Below are 23,168 nucleotides of genomic sequence, written 5' to 3'. Positions count from 1 at the left end.
CACCCACGTCCTTAAAATGGCCTGTGAAACCCAGATGGGATCCTCACCCCTCCCCTCACTGATCATTCCAGTCCATGCCCCTGCTTCCCTACTATTCTACCAACCCACTGGGCATGTTCGCACCTCAGGACTTGCTCCCTCTACCTGGTAGGCTGCCTCAGGGATCAGCGTGCATGGCCCTCTCACTTTCTTCATGACACTGCTATGCTGGATGTCATCTTTGCAGTGAGTCTTCTCCCTGGCTACGCTATCCAAAACTGCTCCTCACTTGTAAGATGGGGATAACTTCACCTATCTCGCACGGAGCTGCTATGATGGTCCAGGGTCTGACTCAAAAAGGAGCTTAAGTGGCACAAAAACAGACACATAGACCAATGGAATAGAATAGAAACCCCAGAACTAGACCCACAAACGTATGGCCAACTCATCTTTGACAAAGCAGGAAAGAACATCCAATGGAAAAAAGACAGCCTCTTTAACAAATGGTGCTGGGAGAACTGGACAGCAACATGCAGAAGGTTGAAACTAGACCACTTTCTCACACCATTCACAAAAATAAACTCAAAATGGATAAAGGACCTGAATGTGAGACAGGAAACCATCAAAACCTTAGAGGAGAAAGCAGGAAAAGACCTCTCTGACCTCAGCTGTAGCAATCTCTTACTCCACACATCCCCAAAGGCAAGGGAATTAAAAGCAAAAGTGAATTACTGGGACCTTATGAAGATAAAAAGCTTCTGCACAGCAAAGGAAACAACCAACAAAACTAAAAGGCAACCAACGGAATGGGAAAAGATATTTGCAAATGACATATCGGACAAAGGGCTGGTATCCAAAATCTATAAAGAGCTCACCAAACTCCACACCCGAAAAACAAATAACCCAGTGAAGAAATGGGCAGAAAACATGAATAGACACTTCTCTAAAGAAGACATCCGGATGGCCAACAGGCACATGAAAAGATGTTCAGAGTCGCTCCTTATCAGGGAAATACAAATCAAAACCACACTCAGGTATCACCTCACGCCAGTCAGAGTGGCCAAAATGAACAAATCAGGAGACTATAGATGCTGGAGAGGATGTGGAGAAACGGGAACCCTCTTGCACTGTTGGTGGGAATGCAAATTGGTGCAGCCGCTCTGGAAAGCAGTGTGGAGGTTCCTCAGAAAATTAAAAATAGACCTACCCTATGACCCAGCAATAGCACTGCTAGGAATTTATCCAAGGGATACAGGAGTACTGATGCATAGGGGCACTTGTACCCCAATGTTCATAGCAGCACTCTCAACAATAGCCAAATTATGGAAAAAGCCTAAATGTCCATCAACTGATGAATGGATAAAGAAATTGTGGTTTATATACACAATGGAGTACTACGTGGCAATGAGAAAAAATGAAATATGGCCTTTTGTAGCAACGTGGATGGAACTGGAGAGTGTGATGCTAAGTGAAATAAGCCATACAGAGAAAGACAGATACCATATGGTTTCACTCTTATGTGGATCCTGAGAAACTTAACAGGAACCCATGGGGGAGGGGAAGGAAAAAAAAAAAAAAGAGGTTAGAGTGGGAGACAGCCAAAGCATAAGAGACTCAAAAACTGAGAACAAACTGAGGGTTGATGGGGGTGGGAGGGAGGAGAGGGTGGGTGATGGGTATTGAGGAGGCCACCTTTTGGGATGAGCACTGGGTGTTGTATGGAAACCAATTTGACAATAAATTTCATATATAAAATAAATAAATAAATAAATAAATAAATAAATAAATAAAGGTTAAAAAAAAAAGATAAAATTATACTTGCCTAGGAATGAAAAAAAAAAAAAAAAGGAGCTTAAGGACTGTTGAGTGCCCCCCGCCAACTGCCCACCTTTTTTTCATCCACAGGGCAATTAGTCAGCAGGAGAGGACTAGTTCTCATCTATCCTGAAGAGGAATGCTACTTCCAGAGCTCTCTTTCTCCCCCTGTAGGTTATAGGCCCTTGCTCCTTCAACCCCAGCACATGCGGAGCCCCAATAGCTGTCTAGTTTTTGTAACTGATACAGCTCCCAGCTCTGGCCCACCACCCTGAGCCCCCATCGGACTGGCAACTCTTCTAGTGCATCTACAGGGCAGTCGTCCTGTCACAAAAACCCTTTCTTCTTCATATTCACAAGGTCAGGTAACATGGCAAAGCAACCAGCTATGCCCTGGGCACCAATGCTCTGCCCAGAAATGCTGCCCACAGCAAGGTATGGTAGAAAGACTATGGACTCTGGAATGAGACTGGCTTCCTGATATGTAAACAGAGGAGAACGACCCCTGCACTTTGCTGGGCTGGAGTGACAGCCTAATGGAGTACTTGATGCCCCACAAATGCCCGGGACGTGTTCTGAGACATGTGGGAGGGGGGGCTCACCTGGTTTCGCTGACGCCCCATCAGAAGCACGCAGAGAACATAGAGCACTTCCAGTTTGTACATGATCTCATGCATGATCTTCATTGACTGAGGCAGCTGGGTCCTGGTGGAAGTGTGAGGCAGGCCATTCTCCTCAGAAGCCCCTGGAGGAGGGAACACAATGGAGGCTGAGACAGCCACCAGGAGAGAGGGTTGAAACACTGCTTGTAAGGAAACATGTTTCTGCTCCTCAAACCAGCTCTGGACAGACTTGAGGTAACAGAGCCATTAGACTGGCCCCTGAGCCCATGACAGAGACTTTGAAAGCCACAAAACCCCCTCTGTGCCCACAGGGGCCAGGCAAGCTTAAAAACAGAAAAACTGACTCTGCACATCATAAGAAAAGAAGTTCTGTATGTATGGTGACAGATGTGAGCTAGACTTACTGTAGCGATTATTCTGCACTATGTACGAGTATCAAATCATCATGGTGTACACCTGAAAATAATACGTCGGTATCAATTATACTCAATAAAAAACCAAATCGACTCTGCAGTTGCATTCTATCTCACTGACTTTAACACAGTGAAAATGCTCTGACACAGCCAATGCAACAACAAGATCCATCTCTTCCTGATATTCTTTTCTCCCGCCATCATCAGAGAGTATCCCCCACCCAAGTGCCCAGTGAGCTAGCAACGAATTGTGCCAAACTCTCTTCAGGTCACAATTGACTCTAAGTACTTGGTACCTCTACCTAGATTCTACAAGGAAGCACTGCCGAAAGACTGAGAGGGATTCTTTTCCGAGATTTCTTTTCTCCTGTTTTGCAAAGAACCATCTAAAGTTTTCTAAGGTTCAGCTTTCCAAGGCAGACTGGGCACCACAACTGCTGTTAATGATACAGATGAACATAGTGTCTACTAGCAGACTTCCATTTTACCCAGTTTCATTGTTAGTAACAATGGCAGCAGCTAAGTAATATTTCTGGGACATGGTATATGCCAGCTATCATATTTTGGGCTGCAGGTAAACCATCACATTTATTCTATTACCCAGTTAACAAGAAAGTCTCAATGAATCAGGCAGGTTACAATCAAGAATACTCATGGGAAGGTGCTAGAACAAAGTGCTGAAGGCTGAGGGCTCTGGGATTATAACTTGCTGGCTGTGTAACACTGGTCAAGTTACCTCCACACTAGGCCTCAGACTGCCTCATAGAAGGGAAGTAACAGCAATGCTACTGTGGACGGCTGGGTGGCTATTTGGAGTCAATGAGAACACAAGAAAAGCCCAGCACCTGGTTCTTGGGGAGCCTTCCTCTTAGGTACCTGTTATTTTAAAAGAGTACTGGTCAGGGTCAAGAGACCTTAGGGATTACTTCCCCTCAACTTTTCTCATGTTTAACGTGAAAAGATGAATGAGTAACTACTAAGGTCCTTCCAAGCTCCCACTGGAACTGCTGCAAGACCTTTTGCAAAGGGCCAGAAAAACTATATGGGATAGAACAGTGGTTATCAAGTAATATTTGGGTAAGGTGCATGCAAAAGTCTGGTGACTTCTACAAGGTGATACCAATGTACAAGAACCCAAGTTATTCTGCCCTACTGGCATGGAAGTATGTTTTTACAGCCATGTCATGTCACTAATATAAAATCACAACCCTGGGAGATGACAGGTTGTTGAGTGAAGCAAGACTGAAAGGCAGCATGGCACAGATGTTAAGAGCACAGCCCCCGAGCTAGCCTGCCACATCTGACCCAGCTCTACTACTGTTCACCAGCTGAGTGGCCTTGGGTAAGCTGGTAGATGTCACTATGCTTCAGTATCCATCCTCACCTATAAAACTGGGGTAACAGCAACAGTACCTATCTCTTACCAACATTGCAAAAATCAAAGGATTTAATATATTCAAAGTGCCGAAAACAATGCCTGGCACATGAATAAGTAACATGTAAGTATATAGTAAATAAAAAGAAAATGAGTTTTTCTGCTAATGCTTGCTTGCTACTAGTTTTTTTTTCTTTTTAATCTACAAGGTTTTTTTTTTCAATTAAATTTTTAAAAATGTTTATTTATTGGGGTGACTGGGTGGCTCAACTGGTTAAGTGTCCCAACTTCAGTTTAGGTCATGATCTCGTGGTTTGTGAGTTCGAGCCCCGTGTCGGGCTCTGTGCTAAGGGGGCTGGAGAGCCACTGGGGGACAGGATGCTTAAGGGAAGGACAGGCACAGCGAATGGCAAACAAGCCCTCCTCAGTAGTAAACGTCTGTGGTGAAAGAGAAACACAGGCAGCTCAGATGCATCCCCGGGCAATGCCGATCTTTGGTGCCTGGTTTTCACGGGTTTGACAAGAAAGTCTCTGGGGTAAGTATTTTCAAGAAAGGCAGTTCTTAAACCAATGGCCAGAGCTCAGCAACAAGATTAATTCCCAAGGATGAGGATGGGCAAGCTAGTTTGAGAGGTTTCTGCTTCCCTCCAATCTCTTCAGCTGCATAAAAATGATTCAAGGGGTCACCACCCTCCATAGGTCTACACTGCACTCTGGGGCATACTCTTTTTTTTTTTCCTAAAACAGCTTTGAGCTATAATTCAGCATACAATTCACCCACTTGAAGTGTATAATCCAGTGGTTTTTAACATATTCACCGTTGTGCAGCCATCATAACTGATTTTAGAGCATTTTCATCACCCCAAAAAGAAGTCTTATTCTCATTTGCCACCAAACCCCTCATCTCTAGGCATCCACTAAAGTACTTTGTTTCAAAGGAATTGCCTTTTTAAGACATTTCATATAAATGGAATCATAAAATATGTGACCTTTTGTGCCTGGCTTCTTCTACTCTGCACAATGTTTTCAAGATTCATTCAGGTTGTAGCATATATCAGTATTTCATTTTTTACACTGCCGAATAATATTCTGTTATATGAATATACCACATTCTGTTATCCACTTACCAGCTGATGGACATTTGGGTTATTTCCATATTTTGGCTATTATAAATCTGCAGCTGTAAATATTCACATGTAAGTTTTTACATAAACATGTTTTCATTTCCCCTGGATGTATAAGTAGGACTAGAATTTCTGGGTCATATGCTAACCCTGTTTAGCCTTTTGAGGAACTGTGAAAAGTGCCAGACTGTTTTCCAAAGTGACTGCACCATTTTATATACTCACCAACAGAGAATGAGGGTTCTGATTTCTCCACATCCTTGCCAACACTTGCTATCATGTCTTTTTGATGATAAACATCCTAACAGGTATGAAGTAGTATCTAATTGTGGTTTGGATTTGCATTTCCCTGATGGTAATGATGTTAAATATCTTTTCATGTGTTTATTGGCTATCTGTATCTCTGCTTTGGAGAAATGGGTATTCAAATCCTTAGCCCACATTTCAAAATGTGTTGTCTTTTTATCACTGACCTGTATGAGTTCTTTACAAATTCTAGATTCAAGTCCCTCATTAGATACATGGTTTGTAGCTAATCCATTTCTGCAAAGAAGCCAGTTGAGATTTTGACAGACACAGAGCTCGACACGTGGAGTACTGCTACCTTAATCATACTGAGTCTTCTGGTCCATGAACACGAGATAGCTTTATATTTAGGTCCTCTTTCATAATAATAAAAATGTTTTATAATTTTCAGAGTAGGAGTTTTGCATTTCTTTGTTAAGTTTATCCCTAAGTATTGCACTCTTTTTGATGCTCTTATAAATGAAATTTCTTAATTTTGGTTTGGTCATTGCTACTGTATAGAAACAATTGAATTTTGTATATTGACCTTATAATCTGAAACACTGTTGAACCCACTTATTAGTTTAGTGGGTTTTTGTTTTTACTGGATTCCTTGGTTTTTCTATATATAAAATCTGTGAAGAGAGACAGCTTAACTTCCTCCTAATCTGAATGCCTTCTATTTCTCTTTCCACCTAGAACCCCCAAAGCAATGTTGAGTTGAAGCAGCAAAGGCAGGGGCCCTTGTCTTGTGCCTGATCTTAGTGGGGGAGCAGCTTTCAGTCTGTGGGCATGAAGTATGCTGGCTGGGGGTTTAAGATGCCCTTTAATTGGTTGGGACTGCTCCTTCCTCTTCCCAGTTTGAGTGTTTTTATCATGAAGGGGTATTGGATTTTGTCTGATGCTTTTCTGCATCTACTGAAATGATCGTATTTTTGTTCTTTCTTCTACTGATACAGTGTATACATCAATTGATTTTCATATACTGAATCAACTACGCATTAATCCTACCTAGTCACGTATATACTTACTTGGTCAGGTGTATAATTCTTGTATGTTGCTAAATTTGGTTTGCTAGTATTTTCTTGAGGATTTTTACATTTATATTCATGAGAGATACTGGTCTGTAATTTCCTTATAGTGTCTTTGGTTTGGGTATCAGGTTAATTATGACTCATATGTTAGGAAGTGTTTCTTCCTCCTCTATTTAGTGGAAGTCTGTGACATACTGGTGTTAATTCTTATTTAAATGGCTTCTTATTTAAGAGGCCAGGGCTTCTTTGCAGCGTGTGTGTGTGTGTGTGTGTGTGTGTGTGTGTGTGTGTGTGTAGTTTTTCTGTTATTAATTCGATCCCTTTACTTTCACAGGTCTGTTCAGATTTTCTATTTCTCGAGTCAGCTACAGGAGTTTTTGTCTCTCTTATCATCTGTCCATTTCATCTAGGCTGTCTAATCTGTTGGCATACCGTTGTGTACAGTATTTCCTTAGAGTCATTTTTATCTTTGTACATGTTGTCATGTACCCTCTTTCATTCCTGGTTTTAGTAGTTTGAATATTGTCTTTTTTTTTTTTCCTTGATCAGTGAAGCTAAGTTTGTTAATTTTGTTAACCTTTTCAAAGAACCAACTTCTGGTTTTGTAGATTTTCTCTATTATTTTTCAATTCTCTATTTCATTAATTTCTATTCCAATCCTATTATTTCTTTCCATCTGCTTGCTTTGAGAAAATAGCTTGCCTGTTCCTTTTTCAATGACTTAAGGAGAAAAATTAGGTTACCGATTGGGGAATTTGAGTTTTTGTTTGTTTGTTTTTTTAATGTAGGGATTTATAGCTACACATTTCTCCCTTAGCATGCTTTAGCTGCATTCCTTAAGGTCAGTATGCTGTGTCATTTTCATTCGTCTCAAAATATCTTTGAATTTTTTTTTTTTAATGTTTTGAGAGAGAGCGAGAGAGCGAGCAGGGAAGTGGCAGAGAGAGAGAAAGAGAAACACAGAATTTGAAGCTCCAGGTTCTGAGCTGTCAGCACAGAGCCCAACACGGGGCTCAAACCCACGAACTGTGAGATCGTGACCTGAGCTGAAGTCGGATGCTTAACTGACTGAGCCACTTGGGTGTCCCTCAAAATATCTTTTAATTTTCTTTGTGATTCTGTCTCTGAACCATTGGTTATTTAGAATTATATCACTTAATCTCCATGTTTCTAATATCTGATTTCTAATACTACTTCTCTGTGACTGAAATACATGGTTTGTACAATCTTAATCCTTTCAACTTTACTGAGGCTTTTTAGGTAACCTAGCATATGGTCTATCCTGGAGAATGTTCCATGTGCATGTGAGAAGAACGTATATCCTGCAGTTGTTTGGTGGTGTTCTATATATATCTAGTAAGTTTAGTTTGTTTAAAAAAAATTTTTTTTTAACGTTTATTATTTTTGAGAGCGAGCAAGTGCACGAGCAGGGGAGGGGCAGAGAGAGAGGGAGACATAGAATCCAAAGCAAGCTCCAGGCTCTGTCTGAGCTGTCAGCACAGAGCCTGATGCAGGGCTCAAACTCACAAACCACGAGATCATGACCTGAGCTGAAGTTGGATGCTTAACCAACTGAGCCACCCACGTACCCTGTTTTTTTTTTTTTTTTTTTTCAACGTTTTTTATTTATTTTGGGACAGAGAGAGACAGAGCATGAACGGGGGAGGGGCAGAGAGAGAGGGAGACACAGAATCGGAAACAGGCTCCAGGCTCTGAGCCATCAGCCCAGAGCCTGACGCGGGGCTCGAACTCACGGACCGCGAGATCGTGACCTGGCTGAAGTCGGACGCTTAACCGACTGCGCCACCCAGGCGCCCCCCGTTTGTTTTTTAAGTTGGCGCCATGCTCAGTGTGGAGCCCAACATGGGGCTTGAACTCATAACCCTGAGATAGAGAGTCATTCAACCAGCTGAGCCACCCAGCTGCCCCAAGTCTAGTTGGTTTAGAGTGTTGTTCAAGTCTTCTATTTCCTTCTTGATCTTCTAGTTGTTTTCTCCATTATTGAAAGTGGGGTATTCAAGTCTCCAACTATTACTGCTGCTTATTTCTCTCTTCAAATCTATTAGTTTTTGTTTCATTTATTATTTTTTTGGCTCTGTTGTTAGATATGTTTATAACTGTTCTATCTTAATAGATTCACCCTCTTATTATAAAATGTCCTTTTTTTTTCTTTTATCTCTGATAACATTTTTTGTTTTCAAGTCTCTTCTACTATAGCCAGTCCAGCTTTCTTATGGTTGCTCTCTGAAGTATGCATCTTTTTCTATCCTTTACTTTTAACCTATTTCTACCTTTGAATAGAAAGTATACCTCCTGTAGGCTGCATACAATTGGATCTTTTCTAAAAACTCCACTATGACTATTTTTTGGATAAACTGTTTTAATCTATTCATATTTAAGGTTATTAATGACACAGTTGGGATTACTTCTGCCTTTTTACTTTTTGTTTTCTACATAGCTTATGTGTTTTTTAATTCCTTTATTTCTCCTATAATACTTTCTTTTGTAGTAAGTGAACACTTTCTGGTATAACATCATAATTCCCTTAATGATTTTCTCTATTTTTAAAGTTACTTTCTTTGCAGTTGCTATCGGGTTTGCCATATACATCTTAACCTGACAGAATCTTTTCAGATTTATACTAATTCCAGAGCTCCTACATAGCTCTATTCCCCCTCCTCTTTTTGTGCTATTAGTTTTATGCATACTACATCTATGTACACTAACCAACAATATATTGTACAACACACTGCACACACTGTTACACAATACACTGTTGTAATTATTAGTTTATATAATTTCATGTTCTTAAAGAAGCTGAGGAAAGAAAGGAGAGCAAGTAAATATTAATAGAGTTTGTTATACGGATCCTCTTATTTACCACTTTGGTTGTCTTCATTGATTCCTGTTGATTCAAGTTACTATCTGGTATAATTTCCTCACTGCAATACAACTTTGGTCCCATCCAAGTTCCCACAAAGTTTCTTTGTGCTGTTACTGTCAAATATGTCACACTTCTGTATGTTACAGATTCAACAATATAATTATAAACATATGGTTTTATTTACACAACTGTTTTTAAATTAATTAAGAAAAGGAGAAGAAATATGCATTTATACTGTCTTTTATGATTCTCTAATTACCTTTACTACGGCTCTTTGTTGTTTTGCATAGATTCACATTACTGCCTGAGGTCACCTGCTTTCCGCCTGAAGAACTTCCTTTGGTATTTCTCATAAGGCAGATCTTTTAGTAATGAATTCTCTAAGTATTTGTTCATCTAGCAAGGTCTTTATTTCACCTCTGTTTCTGAAAGAAAGTTTTGCTGCTGACTTTTTTCCTTTCAGCCCTTAGATCATCCCACTGCCTTATGACCTCTATTATTTCCGAGAAGTCAGCTATCAATCTTAAAGAAATATTTTTGAACATGAGGGTTTGTTTTTCTCTTTCAACTTTCAAGATTTTCTCTTTGTCTTTTAGCATTTCTCTTATGATGCGTGTGGGTGTGAATCTCTTTGAATTTATGCTACTTGCAGTTCTTTGAGCCTTTCAGATGTATATATTAATGCTTTTCAAATCTGTGAAGTTTTCAGCCACTATTTCTTTGAATATTCTTCTTGCTCCTTTCAGTGAATTCTTCCTTCCAGTTATTTATAATTTTAAACCGCAGAACTTCCGTTTGGCTCCTTTTTCTATCTCCTCTTTACGGATACCCTCTATTTGATGACATACTGTCGTCATAGCTTCTTTAATTCCTTCTACTTCTTTAGGCACAGCATCCTTTAGCTCTTTGACCTCCTTATGACAGGTCTCCATTAAATCAAATATCTGGGCTCTCTCACAGGCAATTTCTGTTGCCTGCTCTCTCCTGTATATGGGCCATACTTGCTCTGCATATCTCATACATTTTATTAAACTGACATTAAAAAAATTTTTTTTAATGTTTATTTTTGAGACAGAGAGAGACAGAGCATGAACGGGGGAGGGTCAGAGAGAGAGGGAGACACAATCTGAAGCAGGCTCCAGGCTCTGAGCTGTCAGCACAAAGCCTGACGCGGGGCTCGAACTCACGGACTGTGAGTTCATGACCTGAGCCGAAGTCGGACGCTTAACCGACTGAGCCACCCAGGCGTTCCTTAAACTGACATTTTAGGTAAATAATACAGCAACTGTGGATACTGGCTCCCCTTCTTCCCTTTTGGGGCTTGTTATTTTCTTGTTCATTTGTTCAGTGACCTCCCTAGACTATTTCAGCAAAGTCTATTTCTCCACAGACTAGCGAGGTCCTTGGTGTTTTGCTTCAGAGGAGTGAAGTTGTGGGGGTGTTTACAGTCTCCCTGGATGACGATTTCTGCCTCATCTGGTATGAAACCCAGCTGTCAGACTCCACTGATTGCTGGCTGAATGCTCCACTGTTTTTGACAATGCCTTGGGGCGTAATAAAGTGCTCCAAAATCTAATCCAATTAAAACCGGGCCAACGTAGTTTCTGAGACTGAGGTTGGTTTTGACCTCAGAAGAGCTCTGCTTAGCTGTTTTCCTGGTTCTTACTGGTAAACTACCCAGCCTATGGTTTAACTTTTTTTTTTAATGTTTATTTTTGAAGAGAGAGAAAGAGGGGGGGTGCGCCCTCAAGTGAGAGAGGGGCAGAGAGAGAGAGAGAGAGAGAGAGAGAGAGAGACCCCCAAGCACAAACGAACCCTGAGATCAAGTCCTGAGACAAAATCAATGAGTCGGACACTTAACAGACTGAGCTACCCAGGAGCCCCTATGGTTTAGCTTCTTGTTCTCACTTAAGAGCTAACATCCTCCTTTTATTTGCTTACCACCAAAATCGACATTGTTTTCCAGAACACCCTTAGGTCTGAACTTCCCTACCTTCTGCTCTTATGCATTACCTCTCGTCCTGGCAAAATCTTGGTGCCGCTACTCTGAGCAGGGTCAGCCGACTTTTAAGTCTTTTTGGCTTGCCTCTCCCTACACGGAAGCTCTGTCCTACACCTGAGTTGGGGCAAGGACAGCAGGGTCACAGAATTCTTGCTTGCCAGGCCTAGGGCACAGCTTCTGTACTGAGTGTAGTACAAAGGTAGTCAGAAGAAAGGAGCCCCTGGCATTATGTGCAATAAGTGAATTAAATGAAGTCAGAAAGAGAAAAATACTATATAATATCACTTCTATGTGGAATCTAAAAAAAGTCAAACTCAGAGAAATAGAATGCTGGTTACCTGAGGTTGGGAGAATTAGGAAGATAGTGGTCAAAAGGTACAAACTTCCAGTTATAAGATTAATAAGTTCTGGGATCCAACATACTGCATGGGGATTATAGCTAATAATATTTGAATGACATTAATAAAGGAGATCTGAAAAGTTTTCACCACAAAAAAGAAATAAGTGTGTGATGAGGTGTTAGTTAATGCTATGATGGTATCATTTTGCAATACATAAATGCATCAAATCAACATGCTATATACGTAGTATTATAAATCAATTATATCTCAGTAGTTTTGGGGCAGGGAGCCTCCGACCTGTAAGGGTACACTCATCAAGAATTTAGCCTCTTCAACTTGGAGTTGGAGGGAATGAGAAAAGCTGGTGGTCTGCCCTCCTCCCCTTCAACGGTGAGATACCATATTCCTTGTTTGGGAATTGTGTCCTCTGTTGAGGGTTGTGTCTTTTTGGCCACGCCAGCCCAGAGTGGAATTCCCAACAAGCAAAAGTTCAAATGTCAAAGACACTCACTGTTCTGAGTTTTAGCAGATTTCCTTGAAGAAATGTTTCCTCATTTGCTGTATGCTCTCAGAACAACTTCCACATATACATGGATGGCTTTTGTTGTTTTTTATAGGTTTTGTTTACAGTTGCAATGGGGAGCAGGTCCACAGAGCTCCGTACACTGCCATCCTGGAACTAGAACTCCTCCTTTCACTTTTACCTGCATGATTACAGTGAGAATTCCTGGGTTTGTACAATCTGACCCCATCTTGCTGGCCAGAGTCAAACGCTTCACCGTTAAGCATATGACCCAAGATAGGCCAGAGTTCTTCACCAGGAAGCTACTGCTGAAACTAGGAGTCTACTCATCGGAACAGAGAGAACACTAAAGAACCATGGAGAATGAAGAAGAGACATGGAAAGGACTCTTTGAGTTCCTAAGAATGCTTTGGTTATTGGATCCAGATAGTCCCTTCTCCCTGCAATCAGGTCTACACTGAGGGAGTTTAAAGAGGTTTCTGTCACTAGCTTTCAAAAGTGTCTTAACAGTTCTGATCTAGGACTTCCCTGAGGAAAACTCTACTGAGCAAATTTCAATTAATGCTCCTCAGAAAAGAGGTCAAGAATGGCTTCAGAAGCCTAAGGGAAAGCTCCCCACATCATAGAAGACCCTCCCTGCCACTGCCACCCCCCCACCCCCACCCCCCACCCCCCGCCGCCAGCCCCCAGCCCAGAAGTACCTTGATTGTGCTCAGACTCCTCATTAGCCACTCGCATCAGGGCATCCAGCACCAAAGCATTGTCTAGCCATGTGTACCACTCCTCCAACTCCTGAAGGAAGCTAGCTGTGCCCGTTGACTCTGACACCTTTCGAGTCGCAAGCTTGCAAAGCCGCTCAACAAAGCCAGGGATGCTGAGAAGGGCCGCTGCCAAGGAGAGGGAATTTTCAAAACAGAGACCAACCAGCTCCAAAGCCCTCAACAAGGAGCCTGTCCCCTACCTGTGGTGGGAATGATTTTTAATCTGACAGTAGCTAGTCAGAGAGCTTCCCTTTAAAATGAAATGCCAAGCCAAAATAAAATAGTAAATTACAGAAACAAGTTCAAATGTAGCAGGTATAGAGAAACAGGCTCTTGTATCTACTAGTGGGAATATAAATTGGAATAACTTTAGTGTCTTAAATCTGTGTGTCTTTGAGCCAGGAGCTTCATTTCTGGGAACTTCCCATAAGGAAATAACCAATTATATGTACAAAGATATTCACTGATGTGGTTTCTACAATAGCAAAATAATAAAGACAACTACATGGTCATCAACAGCATATTGATTAAAACTATATCCAATACAATAGAATACAATAGACACTAAGAACAATGACACATATATCTTTATACGGTGACTCAGTAAAGATAATTAAACTTGTTAGAGAAAAAAATTATTACACAGTATTGGCTTAAGCCCATTTTCTTTAAAAATTTGCTTCTTTAAAATATGCACATAATATACACATAAAGAATGAAGGCTATACAGCAAGGTTTTTTTTTGTTTGTTTGTTTTTTAACGTTTATTCATTTTTGAGAGACAGAGCATGAGAGGGAAGGGGGCAGAGAGAAAGGGAGACACAAAATCCGAAGCAGGCTCCAGGCTCTGAGCTGTCAGCACAGAGCCCGATGCAGGGCTCGAAATCATGAACTGCGAGATCATGATCTGAGCTGAGGTCGGATGCTCAACCGACTGAGCCACCAAGGTGCCCCTATACAACAAGGTATTTACTGTGGCCATTCCTGAGTAGGAAAGGATATAAATGCTTTTTTTTTTTTTTTGAGACAGAGAGAGAGGAGGAGAGAGGCAGAGGTAAGGGGAGGAGGCAGGAGAGAGAACAGGAGAGAGGGAGAGGATCTTAAGCAGGTTTCACACTCAGCGTGGAGCCCAATACAGAGCTCAATCCCATGACCCTGGGATCACGACCTGAGCTGAAATCAAGAGTTTTATTTTTATGCTCAACTAAGCCACCCAGGTGTTCCCATTTAAATGCTTCTTCTAAAACCACTTCTCTCTAGGGGTGCCTGGATGGCTCAGTCAGTTAAGTGTCCAGACTCCTCTGATTTTGGCTCAGGTCCTGATTTCAAGGGATCGAGCCCTGCATCCAAGCCCTGCTTGGGATTCTCTCCCTCCCTCTTTCTCTGCCCCTTCCCTGCTCTCTCTCTCTCACTCAAAATAAACTTAAAAAAAAAAACAAACAAAAACCCTACTTCTTTCTAGTTTCATTTTCCTGTAACAAACATGTACTAGCAGTAAGAAAGAAGTTTTTTTTGTTTTGTTTTTTAGGTAAAGAAAGAAATGGAATAATCACCCAACTCCTATTTCCACTAATCCCATTTTGCTCACAATAATAAGATGGAAATTGTGATCAGCATCAGAGAACATAATACACTTTGGAGGCAGGGAAATCCAGGTTGTAGATCTTCAATTTATCATTTAACCTTCTTTAAAAATAAGGACTAACATCTCTACGTATTTGCTTATACATGTATTAATTAAATCTTCCTGGAAGGACAGAAAACACCAATGGTTGCCAAAGGCAAAGAGAATTAGGTGACCAGAAACACGAGTGTGAGGGGGTAGTTTTTCGATGAACACCTTTTTGAGCCTGTAGATTCTTTAGAACCGTGTGAAGGTATCATCTAATTGAAAAAAAGTAGGTATTTCATAATACCAAGATAATATTATTAATTTGGGGGTATGATATTGGAGTTATTTTTAAAATTGTGGAAATACTGCAATATATGCAAGTTGAATTTTATTGTATCTAGGATTTGCTTCAAAATAATTCAAAATAAGGTAGGGGGGCTCCTGGGGGTTCTGTCAGTTAAGCATCCAACTTTGGCTCAGGTCGTGATCTCATGGTTCAGGGGTCTGACACCACGTTGGGTTCTGTGCTGACAGCACAGAGCCTGAAACCTGCTTTGCCCCTCTCCCACTTACCTCTGTCTCTCTCAAAAATAAATAAACTTTAGAAAAAAGTTCAAAATAAGAGAGGAGCGAATGGGTATAAAGAGAGGCCATCAGTTGACAACTGCTGAATCGAGCTGATGGGTAAATAGGTATCATTATAATGTTATATGTGTCATATACATGTCTCTGTGTGAAGAATCTAAATGAAAAAAATTTTTAAATAATTTTAAAATGTCTATTTATTTATTTTCAGGGGGGAGGGGCAGAAAGAGAGGGATAGCAAATCCCAACTGGGCTCCGAACTAAGAGTGCAGAACCCAACAAGGGACTCGATACCAAAAACCATGAGATCATGATCTGAGTCAAAACCAAGAGTCAGATGTTTAACCAACTGAGGAACCCAGGTGCCCCTAAATGAAAAATTTTAACATAAAATTCAAAAGAACACAGTATTAAAGAAAATTCTTCAAAACTAAAATAAGTTACAACAAAGTACAGCTAGGATTGTACAAATGCATATTAAATTAAGTTCTAGCACAGAGCTCAGCAAATACTCTTAGCCCCCTTTCCATCCTCTATAAATTAGTGACTATAATGTCCGAACTCATTTAAAAAAAAAAAAAGCAAGGGCGCCTGGGTGGCTCAGTCGGTTAAGCATCCAACTTCGGCTCAGGTCATGATTTCATGGCTTGTGAGTTTGGGCCCTGCGTCAGGCTCTGTGCTGACAGCTCGGAGCCTGGAGCCTATTTCAGATTCTGTGTCTCCCTTTCTCTCTGCCCTCCCCTACTCATGCTTGGTGTCTCTCTCTCTCTCAAAAATAAACATTAAAAAAAAAAATGTTTTTTTAAAGCTGTAATTATATTAAAATTAACTTTTCTTTAAAAAGTTGAACACAGGGGCGCCTGGGTGGCGCAGTCGGTTAAGCGTCCGACTTCAGCCAGGTCACGATCTCGCGGTCCAGGAGTTCGAGCCCCGCGTCAGGCTCTGGGCTGATGGCTCAGAGCCTGGAGCCTGTTTCCGATTCTGTGTCTCCCTCTCTCTCTGCCCCTCCCCCGTTCATGCTCTGTCTCTCTCTGTCCCAAAAATAAATAAACGTTGAAAAAAAAAATTTTTAAAAAAAAAGTTGAACACAGAATTACCATATGACCCAGCCACTCCACACCTAAGTATAGACCCAAAACAACTGAAAAGAGGCGCTCACATAAATATGTACAAACACATCCTCATGACATTTCACAGCAGCAAAAAGGGGAAAACAATCCAAATGTCCATCAAGAGATGAATGAACTGTGGTATATACAAATATTATTCAGCCATAAAAAAAAAGATGAAACACTGATATGCTACAGAATGGATGAACCTCAAAGTCATCATGCTAAGTGAAAAAAGCAGGATACAAAAAGTTAACGTATTATATGATTCCATTTAAAAAATATCTAGCATAGGTATAAGAAAGCAGGTAGTTGCCAGGCTTGGGAAGAATGGGAACAGCTGCTTAACATGTACACAGTTTCACTTTGGGGTGATGAAAATGTTTTGAAAATAGATGGAAGTGTGGTTGCACAAACTGTAAATGCACTAAATGCTACTGAATTGTTCATTTTAAATGGTTTATTTGGTTATGTGACACTCACCTTAAAAAAAAAAAAAATACATGGAGGTAGCTTTTTTGCTTTGAGATACCATTTTTTACTTATTGGCTTGGCAGACATCAAGAAGTTTAAAAAGGCCCTGCAATGGGAAGCATGTACAGGGGGGATGGGCAGAAAAGATGTACCATAATTTCTTTAGAGGGTTAACTTGTCAATATCTATCAAAGTTTAAAAGGCAAATATCCAGCACATCATACTCCATACACAAGGCTGTTATTTGTAGGAACAAAGGTTTAAAAATAAACCAAATTTCCACCAATAGGGGACTAGTTAAATAAATTGTGGTATGCCCATATATTAGAATACCATGTAGCTATAAAAAGGAATCACATAATTCTGTATGTACTGGAATCGAATGCTTTGCAAGATAAAGTTAAGCAAAAAAAAACCAAGGAGCAGAATGGAGGCTGTTTTATACTACCACCTGTACAGACAGGGAACAGCCAATCTCTTTCCCCCTCCATCCCCCTGACTGGGCAGGTACAGAATTTCTCTGCAGAGTCATATGAGAAAATGAAACAGGTTGCTATGGGGAGGGGGAACAAACTTTCTACTGTATATACCTGCTATTCTTATTATTTAAGAAACCTTAGACATATATTACTTTTTCCAAAAATAAAAGAGTTTGGATTCTACAGGAAAACCTTCCCAGAGCTGGATTTTTCTCTTAGTCTCTTTTCTGGAGGGTGAATGGCTGCAGTTTCTCTGTTCCTCACAGGACAGTTCCTTCCTGCCCTACACTCTCCACAAAGCACTTAGACGCAGCACTTAGAACGTGACCTGCCCAGCATTCAGAGTTCTGAGACTCCGGCCCCCACCTTGGGAGATTCTAGAGCCTCTGTGAGTCACTCATCTCTTGAAAACATGATGAAAAGCTATGGGCTCTCACCCTGAAAAAAAAATCATTGGCCTAATTATGCTCATCAAATGATATACAATCTCCGGGAACTGGCACCCAGCACCACAGTGTGCTAGTAATTCTCACAGCTTTACCAGCAGCTATCACACACTACTGGTTAATGTTAAAATGTCAAACTGGTTGACAACGGAAACAAAATTTCTGAATTTCTGCAAAAGCAGACCTTTTCTCTCATATTTGTTAAAACATCAGTATTCTGAAATATTCCCGCAAACCTTTCTCCTCAGCTTAGGCCCTGCTTTCCAGCTGAGAGGATTCTGAATTCTCTCCTAGCTCCTGTGTGGCAGAAATCAGCCCTTGTTAGCTCAGTGTGACCTATAAATTGATAATTATCTGGCCTGTGGCTTTATCTACATCTCTGACTAAAATCTTGATTTTTTTCCCCCAGATGAAACCATCTGTTCCCACATGAACGGATAGAAGAACAACTGGTAGTTCTGAGAAATCCAAAGAGGACTCTAACATTTTTATTATCTGAGCTCCAGAAAGACAGTATAAATCACTATTTTGCTGGGTAAGAAAACAGCCACAATTTATTAAAAACAAAACAAAAACACATCAGCTTTATATGCGGTTATGGACCGAATTGGGTCCCCTTCCAAATTCGTATGTTGAAGCCCAAATCCATAATATAGCTGTATTTGGAGACCGGGCCTTTAGGGAGGTAATTAAATGGGGTCATGAGAGTGGGGCCCTAATCCAATAGGACAGATGTCCTTATATAAGAGGAAGAGACATCAGAGATCTCTTTCTCTCTTTGTACATACACAGAGGAAAGACAACGTTAGGACACAGTGAGAAGGCAGCCGTCTGCAAACCAGAAACCAATGCTGAGGGCACCTTGATCTCGAACCTCTAGCCTCCAGGACTGTGAGAAAATGAACTTCTGTTGTTTAAGCCACCCAGTCTACGGTATGTTATTATGGCAGCCCGAGATGACTGTTACACACACCTTTATTTAAAAATATCCGGTACCGGAGTTCAATTAAAGCATGACAATATTGAGAACTAAGATCTTTCTCATTGCACTTGTGATTTAATTATGTTCACCTTGGCCTTCCCAGGGCATGTGACTGGAGAAAAATGTGTATGGGGGCAGGAGGCAGGGAAAGAGGAACTGTATGGTCAGAGAGCTGGGAAAGGACCCTGTACAACATCATGTGCTAAAATACAACTTTTAATAAAGCTTCAACCCAAAAGCTACAAGCAGACATCACATGTAGAGTATCTCATGGGTTAGCCACACAGGTATACAAGTGAACCTAGACATTTTATAAAGATTTCCTTTAAAAAAAAAAATTTTTTTTTAATGTTTATTCTTGAGACAGAGAGCATGAACAGGGGAGGGGCAGAGAGAGAGAGAGAGAGAGAGGGAGACACAGATCCTGAAACAGGCTCCAGGCTCTGAGCTGTCAGCACAGAGCCCAACGTGGGGCTTAAACCCACGAACTGTGAGATCATGACCTGAGCTGAAGTCGGACGCTTAACCAACTGAGCCGCCCAGGTACCCCAAGACTTCCTTTTTTTAATGCCTCATATAAAGGAAACTAGGTTTGGGGTTAACTCTCAGTTAATTAAAAAATCAACTGACTAAAATACCTTGTCCTCCAAGAATGATGGGCAGTGCTGGTTTCACTTAAGGTAGCTTATAGACAGGTGGGTGAAGGTAACTGATAATAACAGGATAAAAATGATCTGTAGAACAGATTCCTTAAATGTAAAACTAAAAGATGAAAGTTACTTAGTGCCTCAGCACACACAAGTATCTAATACAGAACCTTTATGACCCTCAGTTTCCTAAGCTGTGCAATGAATGGGGCTGCTTGGAGAAGTAAATAAAATCACTGTTCGGTTATGCAGTTAGCTCAATGTTTGCTACACAGCAGGAGTTTAACAAATGTGAACTTTTGTCAGTATATATGTATGTGTGTTTAAATCAGCTTTAAGGTATAATTTAGTTATAATAGAACTCATGTTTTTAAGAATGAGTATTTTATGATTTGCTAAAATGAGTACTCCTTAAAAGTCCTAAGAAAGGAGAAGGGAGGGGAATAAAAGCCTACACAGACCAGGGTAGGCCTTGGATCTATGGACTCAGGAAGAAAAACAAGCCTAGAGGGGGAAACACCAACCTGGGGTCCATAGGGTTCATATACTTCTGTTTTTATTATGACTAAAACACGTATAATTATATTCCCTAACAACCTAGAAATACAGTCATGACTATGTGGTGTTCATAACTAAAACTAGAATGCTAACAGAGTTAATGAAGGACTCATATTTAGTACTTAGAAGGGAGATTGCTATGTAGCACTTAGCAATTCTGCAGAGCTAGGCCTGGGAACCCACACATCCAGTCAACTGGACTTCAGAAACAAAGTACTGTTTTCAAAGCATCCTCAGGGCTACTGTGGGATGATCATGGCTTTCTACTACTTTTTTTTTTTTTTTTAATGTTTATTTATTTTTTAGAGAGAGAGAGACAGAGTGTGAGTGCGGGAAGGGCAGAGAGAGAGGGAGACACAGAATCTGAAGCAGGCTCCAGGCTCTGAGCTGTCAGCACAGAGCCCGATGTGGGACTCGAACCCACAAACCATGAGATCATGACCTGAGCTGAAGTCGGACACGTAACCGACTGAGCCACCCAGGCGCCCTCTCTACTACTGCTTTTTAATTGGTTATTCGGTTAACACTAAGGCAGATTGATTTTTCAGTCTGTTAGTGTTCAAGAACTAGCTTTTAAGACACATAAATAATTTAGTTCAAATATGGATCATCTATACTCTTATAACCAAAACAGATATATGCCCAATTTCTCCAAATCTGCTTAGACCAGGATAGAAACAGAAAAAAGTTCTCTTGCTAACAAAAAGCAACAGGTGGGGAAATCATTAGCATATTCATGTGGTTCTAAAATCAAATAATACAGGGGCGCCTGGGTGGCGCAGTCGGTTAGGCGTCCGACTTCAGCCAGGTCACGATCTCGCGGTCCGTGAGTTCGAGCTCCGCGTCAGGCTCTGGGCGGATGGCTCAGAGCCTGGAGCCTGTTTCCGATTCTGTGTCTCCCTCTCTCTCTGCCCCTCCCCTGTTCATGCTCTGTCTCTCTCTGTCCCAAAAATAAATAAAAACGTTGAAAAAAAAATTTTTAAATCAAATAATACATAAAATAATACATTCAGAAGTCCTACTTCCACTGTTGTCACCTACCTTGTTTCCAGCCACCCCCAACAGGTAACCATTTTTAGTTTCTTGTGTGTGCTTTCAGTTTATGCATACTGTATATGAGCAAACAAATACATCTGATCTTATTCTCCCCATCTCTGCTTTACTACAAAAAGTATCATACTATACACATAGCTCTGCATTTTCCTCTTTAACAGTAATACATCTTGGAGATGTTATCCTGTATTAGTACATACTAAATCTTCTTCATTCTTTTTTCTTAAAAGCTATACAATTTTCCATTATATAAATGTTCTGGAAATTTAGTTTCTTATCAATAAAACATTTAAGTTGTTCTGGTCTTTTGTTATTACAATGTTGCAATGAATGACCTTGAATATACATCATTGCCTATATACCTACAGGATAAAGGCCCAGATGAGGCTTAGTGGATCAAAAGGTACGTGTATTTGTAATTCTGATAAACAATGGATCTTACTTTTTTGATGTTCTCAATCCATTAAAAAATCTAATAAAGGTTACAAACTTGGCCCCTATAATAATGAACACATACAAAATTTACATCCTCTAAGTGGACCCTATGAGCCCTCACATGGATCAATCTCTGGAGATACTGAAAGAGCAGATAATTTACAAAGGGGTCTCAGAGCCATAATTTCAAAACTCCGAAAACTTTGAGAGATTTTACCTTGGTTGATTTCAGCTGCGGAAGGTCCTAAGCTCAAGCTCTTCTTTTGCTGAGCATTTTTGGCAAGTAGTGTATGCTTGTCATCATTCCCTGTATCCATCTCTGAAATGGTGACAGCCAGAATCCGGCAGAAATTAGCAAGCTGCTGCTGATCAAAATTGGATACTAAAGAACTCAGATTGGGGACTTCATCTAGTCGGATCATTTCCTACAGGAAACACAAATAAAACAATCCCCATGCTCAGTTCATTTGACACTGGATGTGCCCCTTGTTTGCATTCCCCAAAGAATGGGGCTTGGCAGCTAGACCACTTAGGTTAAATCCCAGCTCTGCAAACTGCAGCTGTGCAAACACAGGTAAATTATGGAACCTAAGTCTCTGTGTGCTCAACTGTCAAATGGGACTAACGTACCTTATAGGATTGGTCTGAGGATTAAACCCTTTGAAAACCATTGTTCTTATTCTTTGTTCATGTGGCTCATTTTGTCTATTTAGAAAAAGCAAAGCAAAGCAAATGCCTACCGCTCAAGTTTTATCATTCATAAATTGCCATTCTTGCTACAGATGTTTTCTTTTTAAGAAATAAGAAATAAAATATTCCTAACCAGTTGTGTTCCCATTTCTCCTGCCAGAGGGAACCTTTATTTTGAACTGTTTATTATTCCCACACATGTTCTTATACTTATATTTCCATAAAAATATATGGTATTAAAGTGAAGGAAACCACCAACAAAAGAAACAGCAACCTACTGTTGAAGATATTTGTAAATGATGTATCTGATGAGGGGTTAATATCCAAAAAATAAAGAACTTACACAATGCAACATAAGAAATAATCTGATTAAAAAAATGGGCAGAGAATCTAAATAGACATTTTTCCAAAGAAGACATACAGAAGGTCAACAGACACATGAAAAGATTTCAGGAGGGAAATGAAAATCAAAACCACAATGAGATATCACCTCATATCTGTCAGAATGGCTAATATTAAAAAGGCAGGAAATAACAAGTGTTAGAGAGGATGTGGAAAAAAAGGAGGATGGTATACTGTTGGTAGGAATGTAAACTGGTACAGCCACTACAGAAAACAGTATGGAGTTTCCTCAAAAAAAAAAAAAATCAAAAACAGAAATATCAATGATCCAGTAATTTCACCACTGGTATTTACCCAAAGAAAACAAAAACAGTAATTTGAAAAAAATATATGCACCCCTATAGTTATTGAAGCATTATTTACAATAGTCAAGATAGAGAAGCAACCCAAGTGTTCATCAACAGATGAATGGATAAAGAAGACATGGTATACATGGACAATGGAGTATTATTCAGCCATAAAGAAGGATGAGATCTTGCCATTTACAACAACATGGAGAGACCAAAAGGATATAATGCTAAGTGAAATAAGTCAGAG

General features: G+C 40.4%; 1 protein-coding gene across 2 annotated transcripts in view; it reads right to left on the bottom strand.

Moving 5' to 3' along the window:
• The window catches only part of LOC122497533 (transient receptor potential cation channel subfamily C member 4 associated protein), a 71,443-nt gene that overhangs the window by 15,287 nt on the left and 32,988 nt on the right, over positions 1–23,168 (bottom strand). Inside the window, exons 7-9 of one of the 2 annotated variants that reach the window (XM_043604685.1) lie at positions 21,757–21,964; positions 13,100–13,285; positions 2,397–2,563 (exon numbers count right to left, since the gene is read on the bottom strand). In XM_043604685.1, the coding sequence (XP_043460620.1) occupies positions 2,397–2,563; positions 13,100–13,285; positions 21,757–21,964 (561 nt within the window). The remainder of the gene's footprint in view (positions 1–2,396; positions 2,564–13,099; positions 13,286–21,756; positions 21,965–23,168) is intronic. The other variant, XM_043604686.1, reaches the window with a different exon arrangement.

This window comes from Prionailurus bengalensis, chromosome A3 (genome assembly GCF_016509475.1).
Source record: "Prionailurus bengalensis isolate Pbe53 chromosome A3, Fcat_Pben_1.1_paternal_pri, whole genome shotgun sequence".
Taxonomy (NCBI): Eukaryota; Metazoa; Chordata; class Mammalia; order Carnivora; family Felidae; genus Prionailurus; species Prionailurus bengalensis.
Note: the sequence above shows the minus strand (reverse complement) of the source record. Positions and strands in the feature narration are given on the sequence as shown.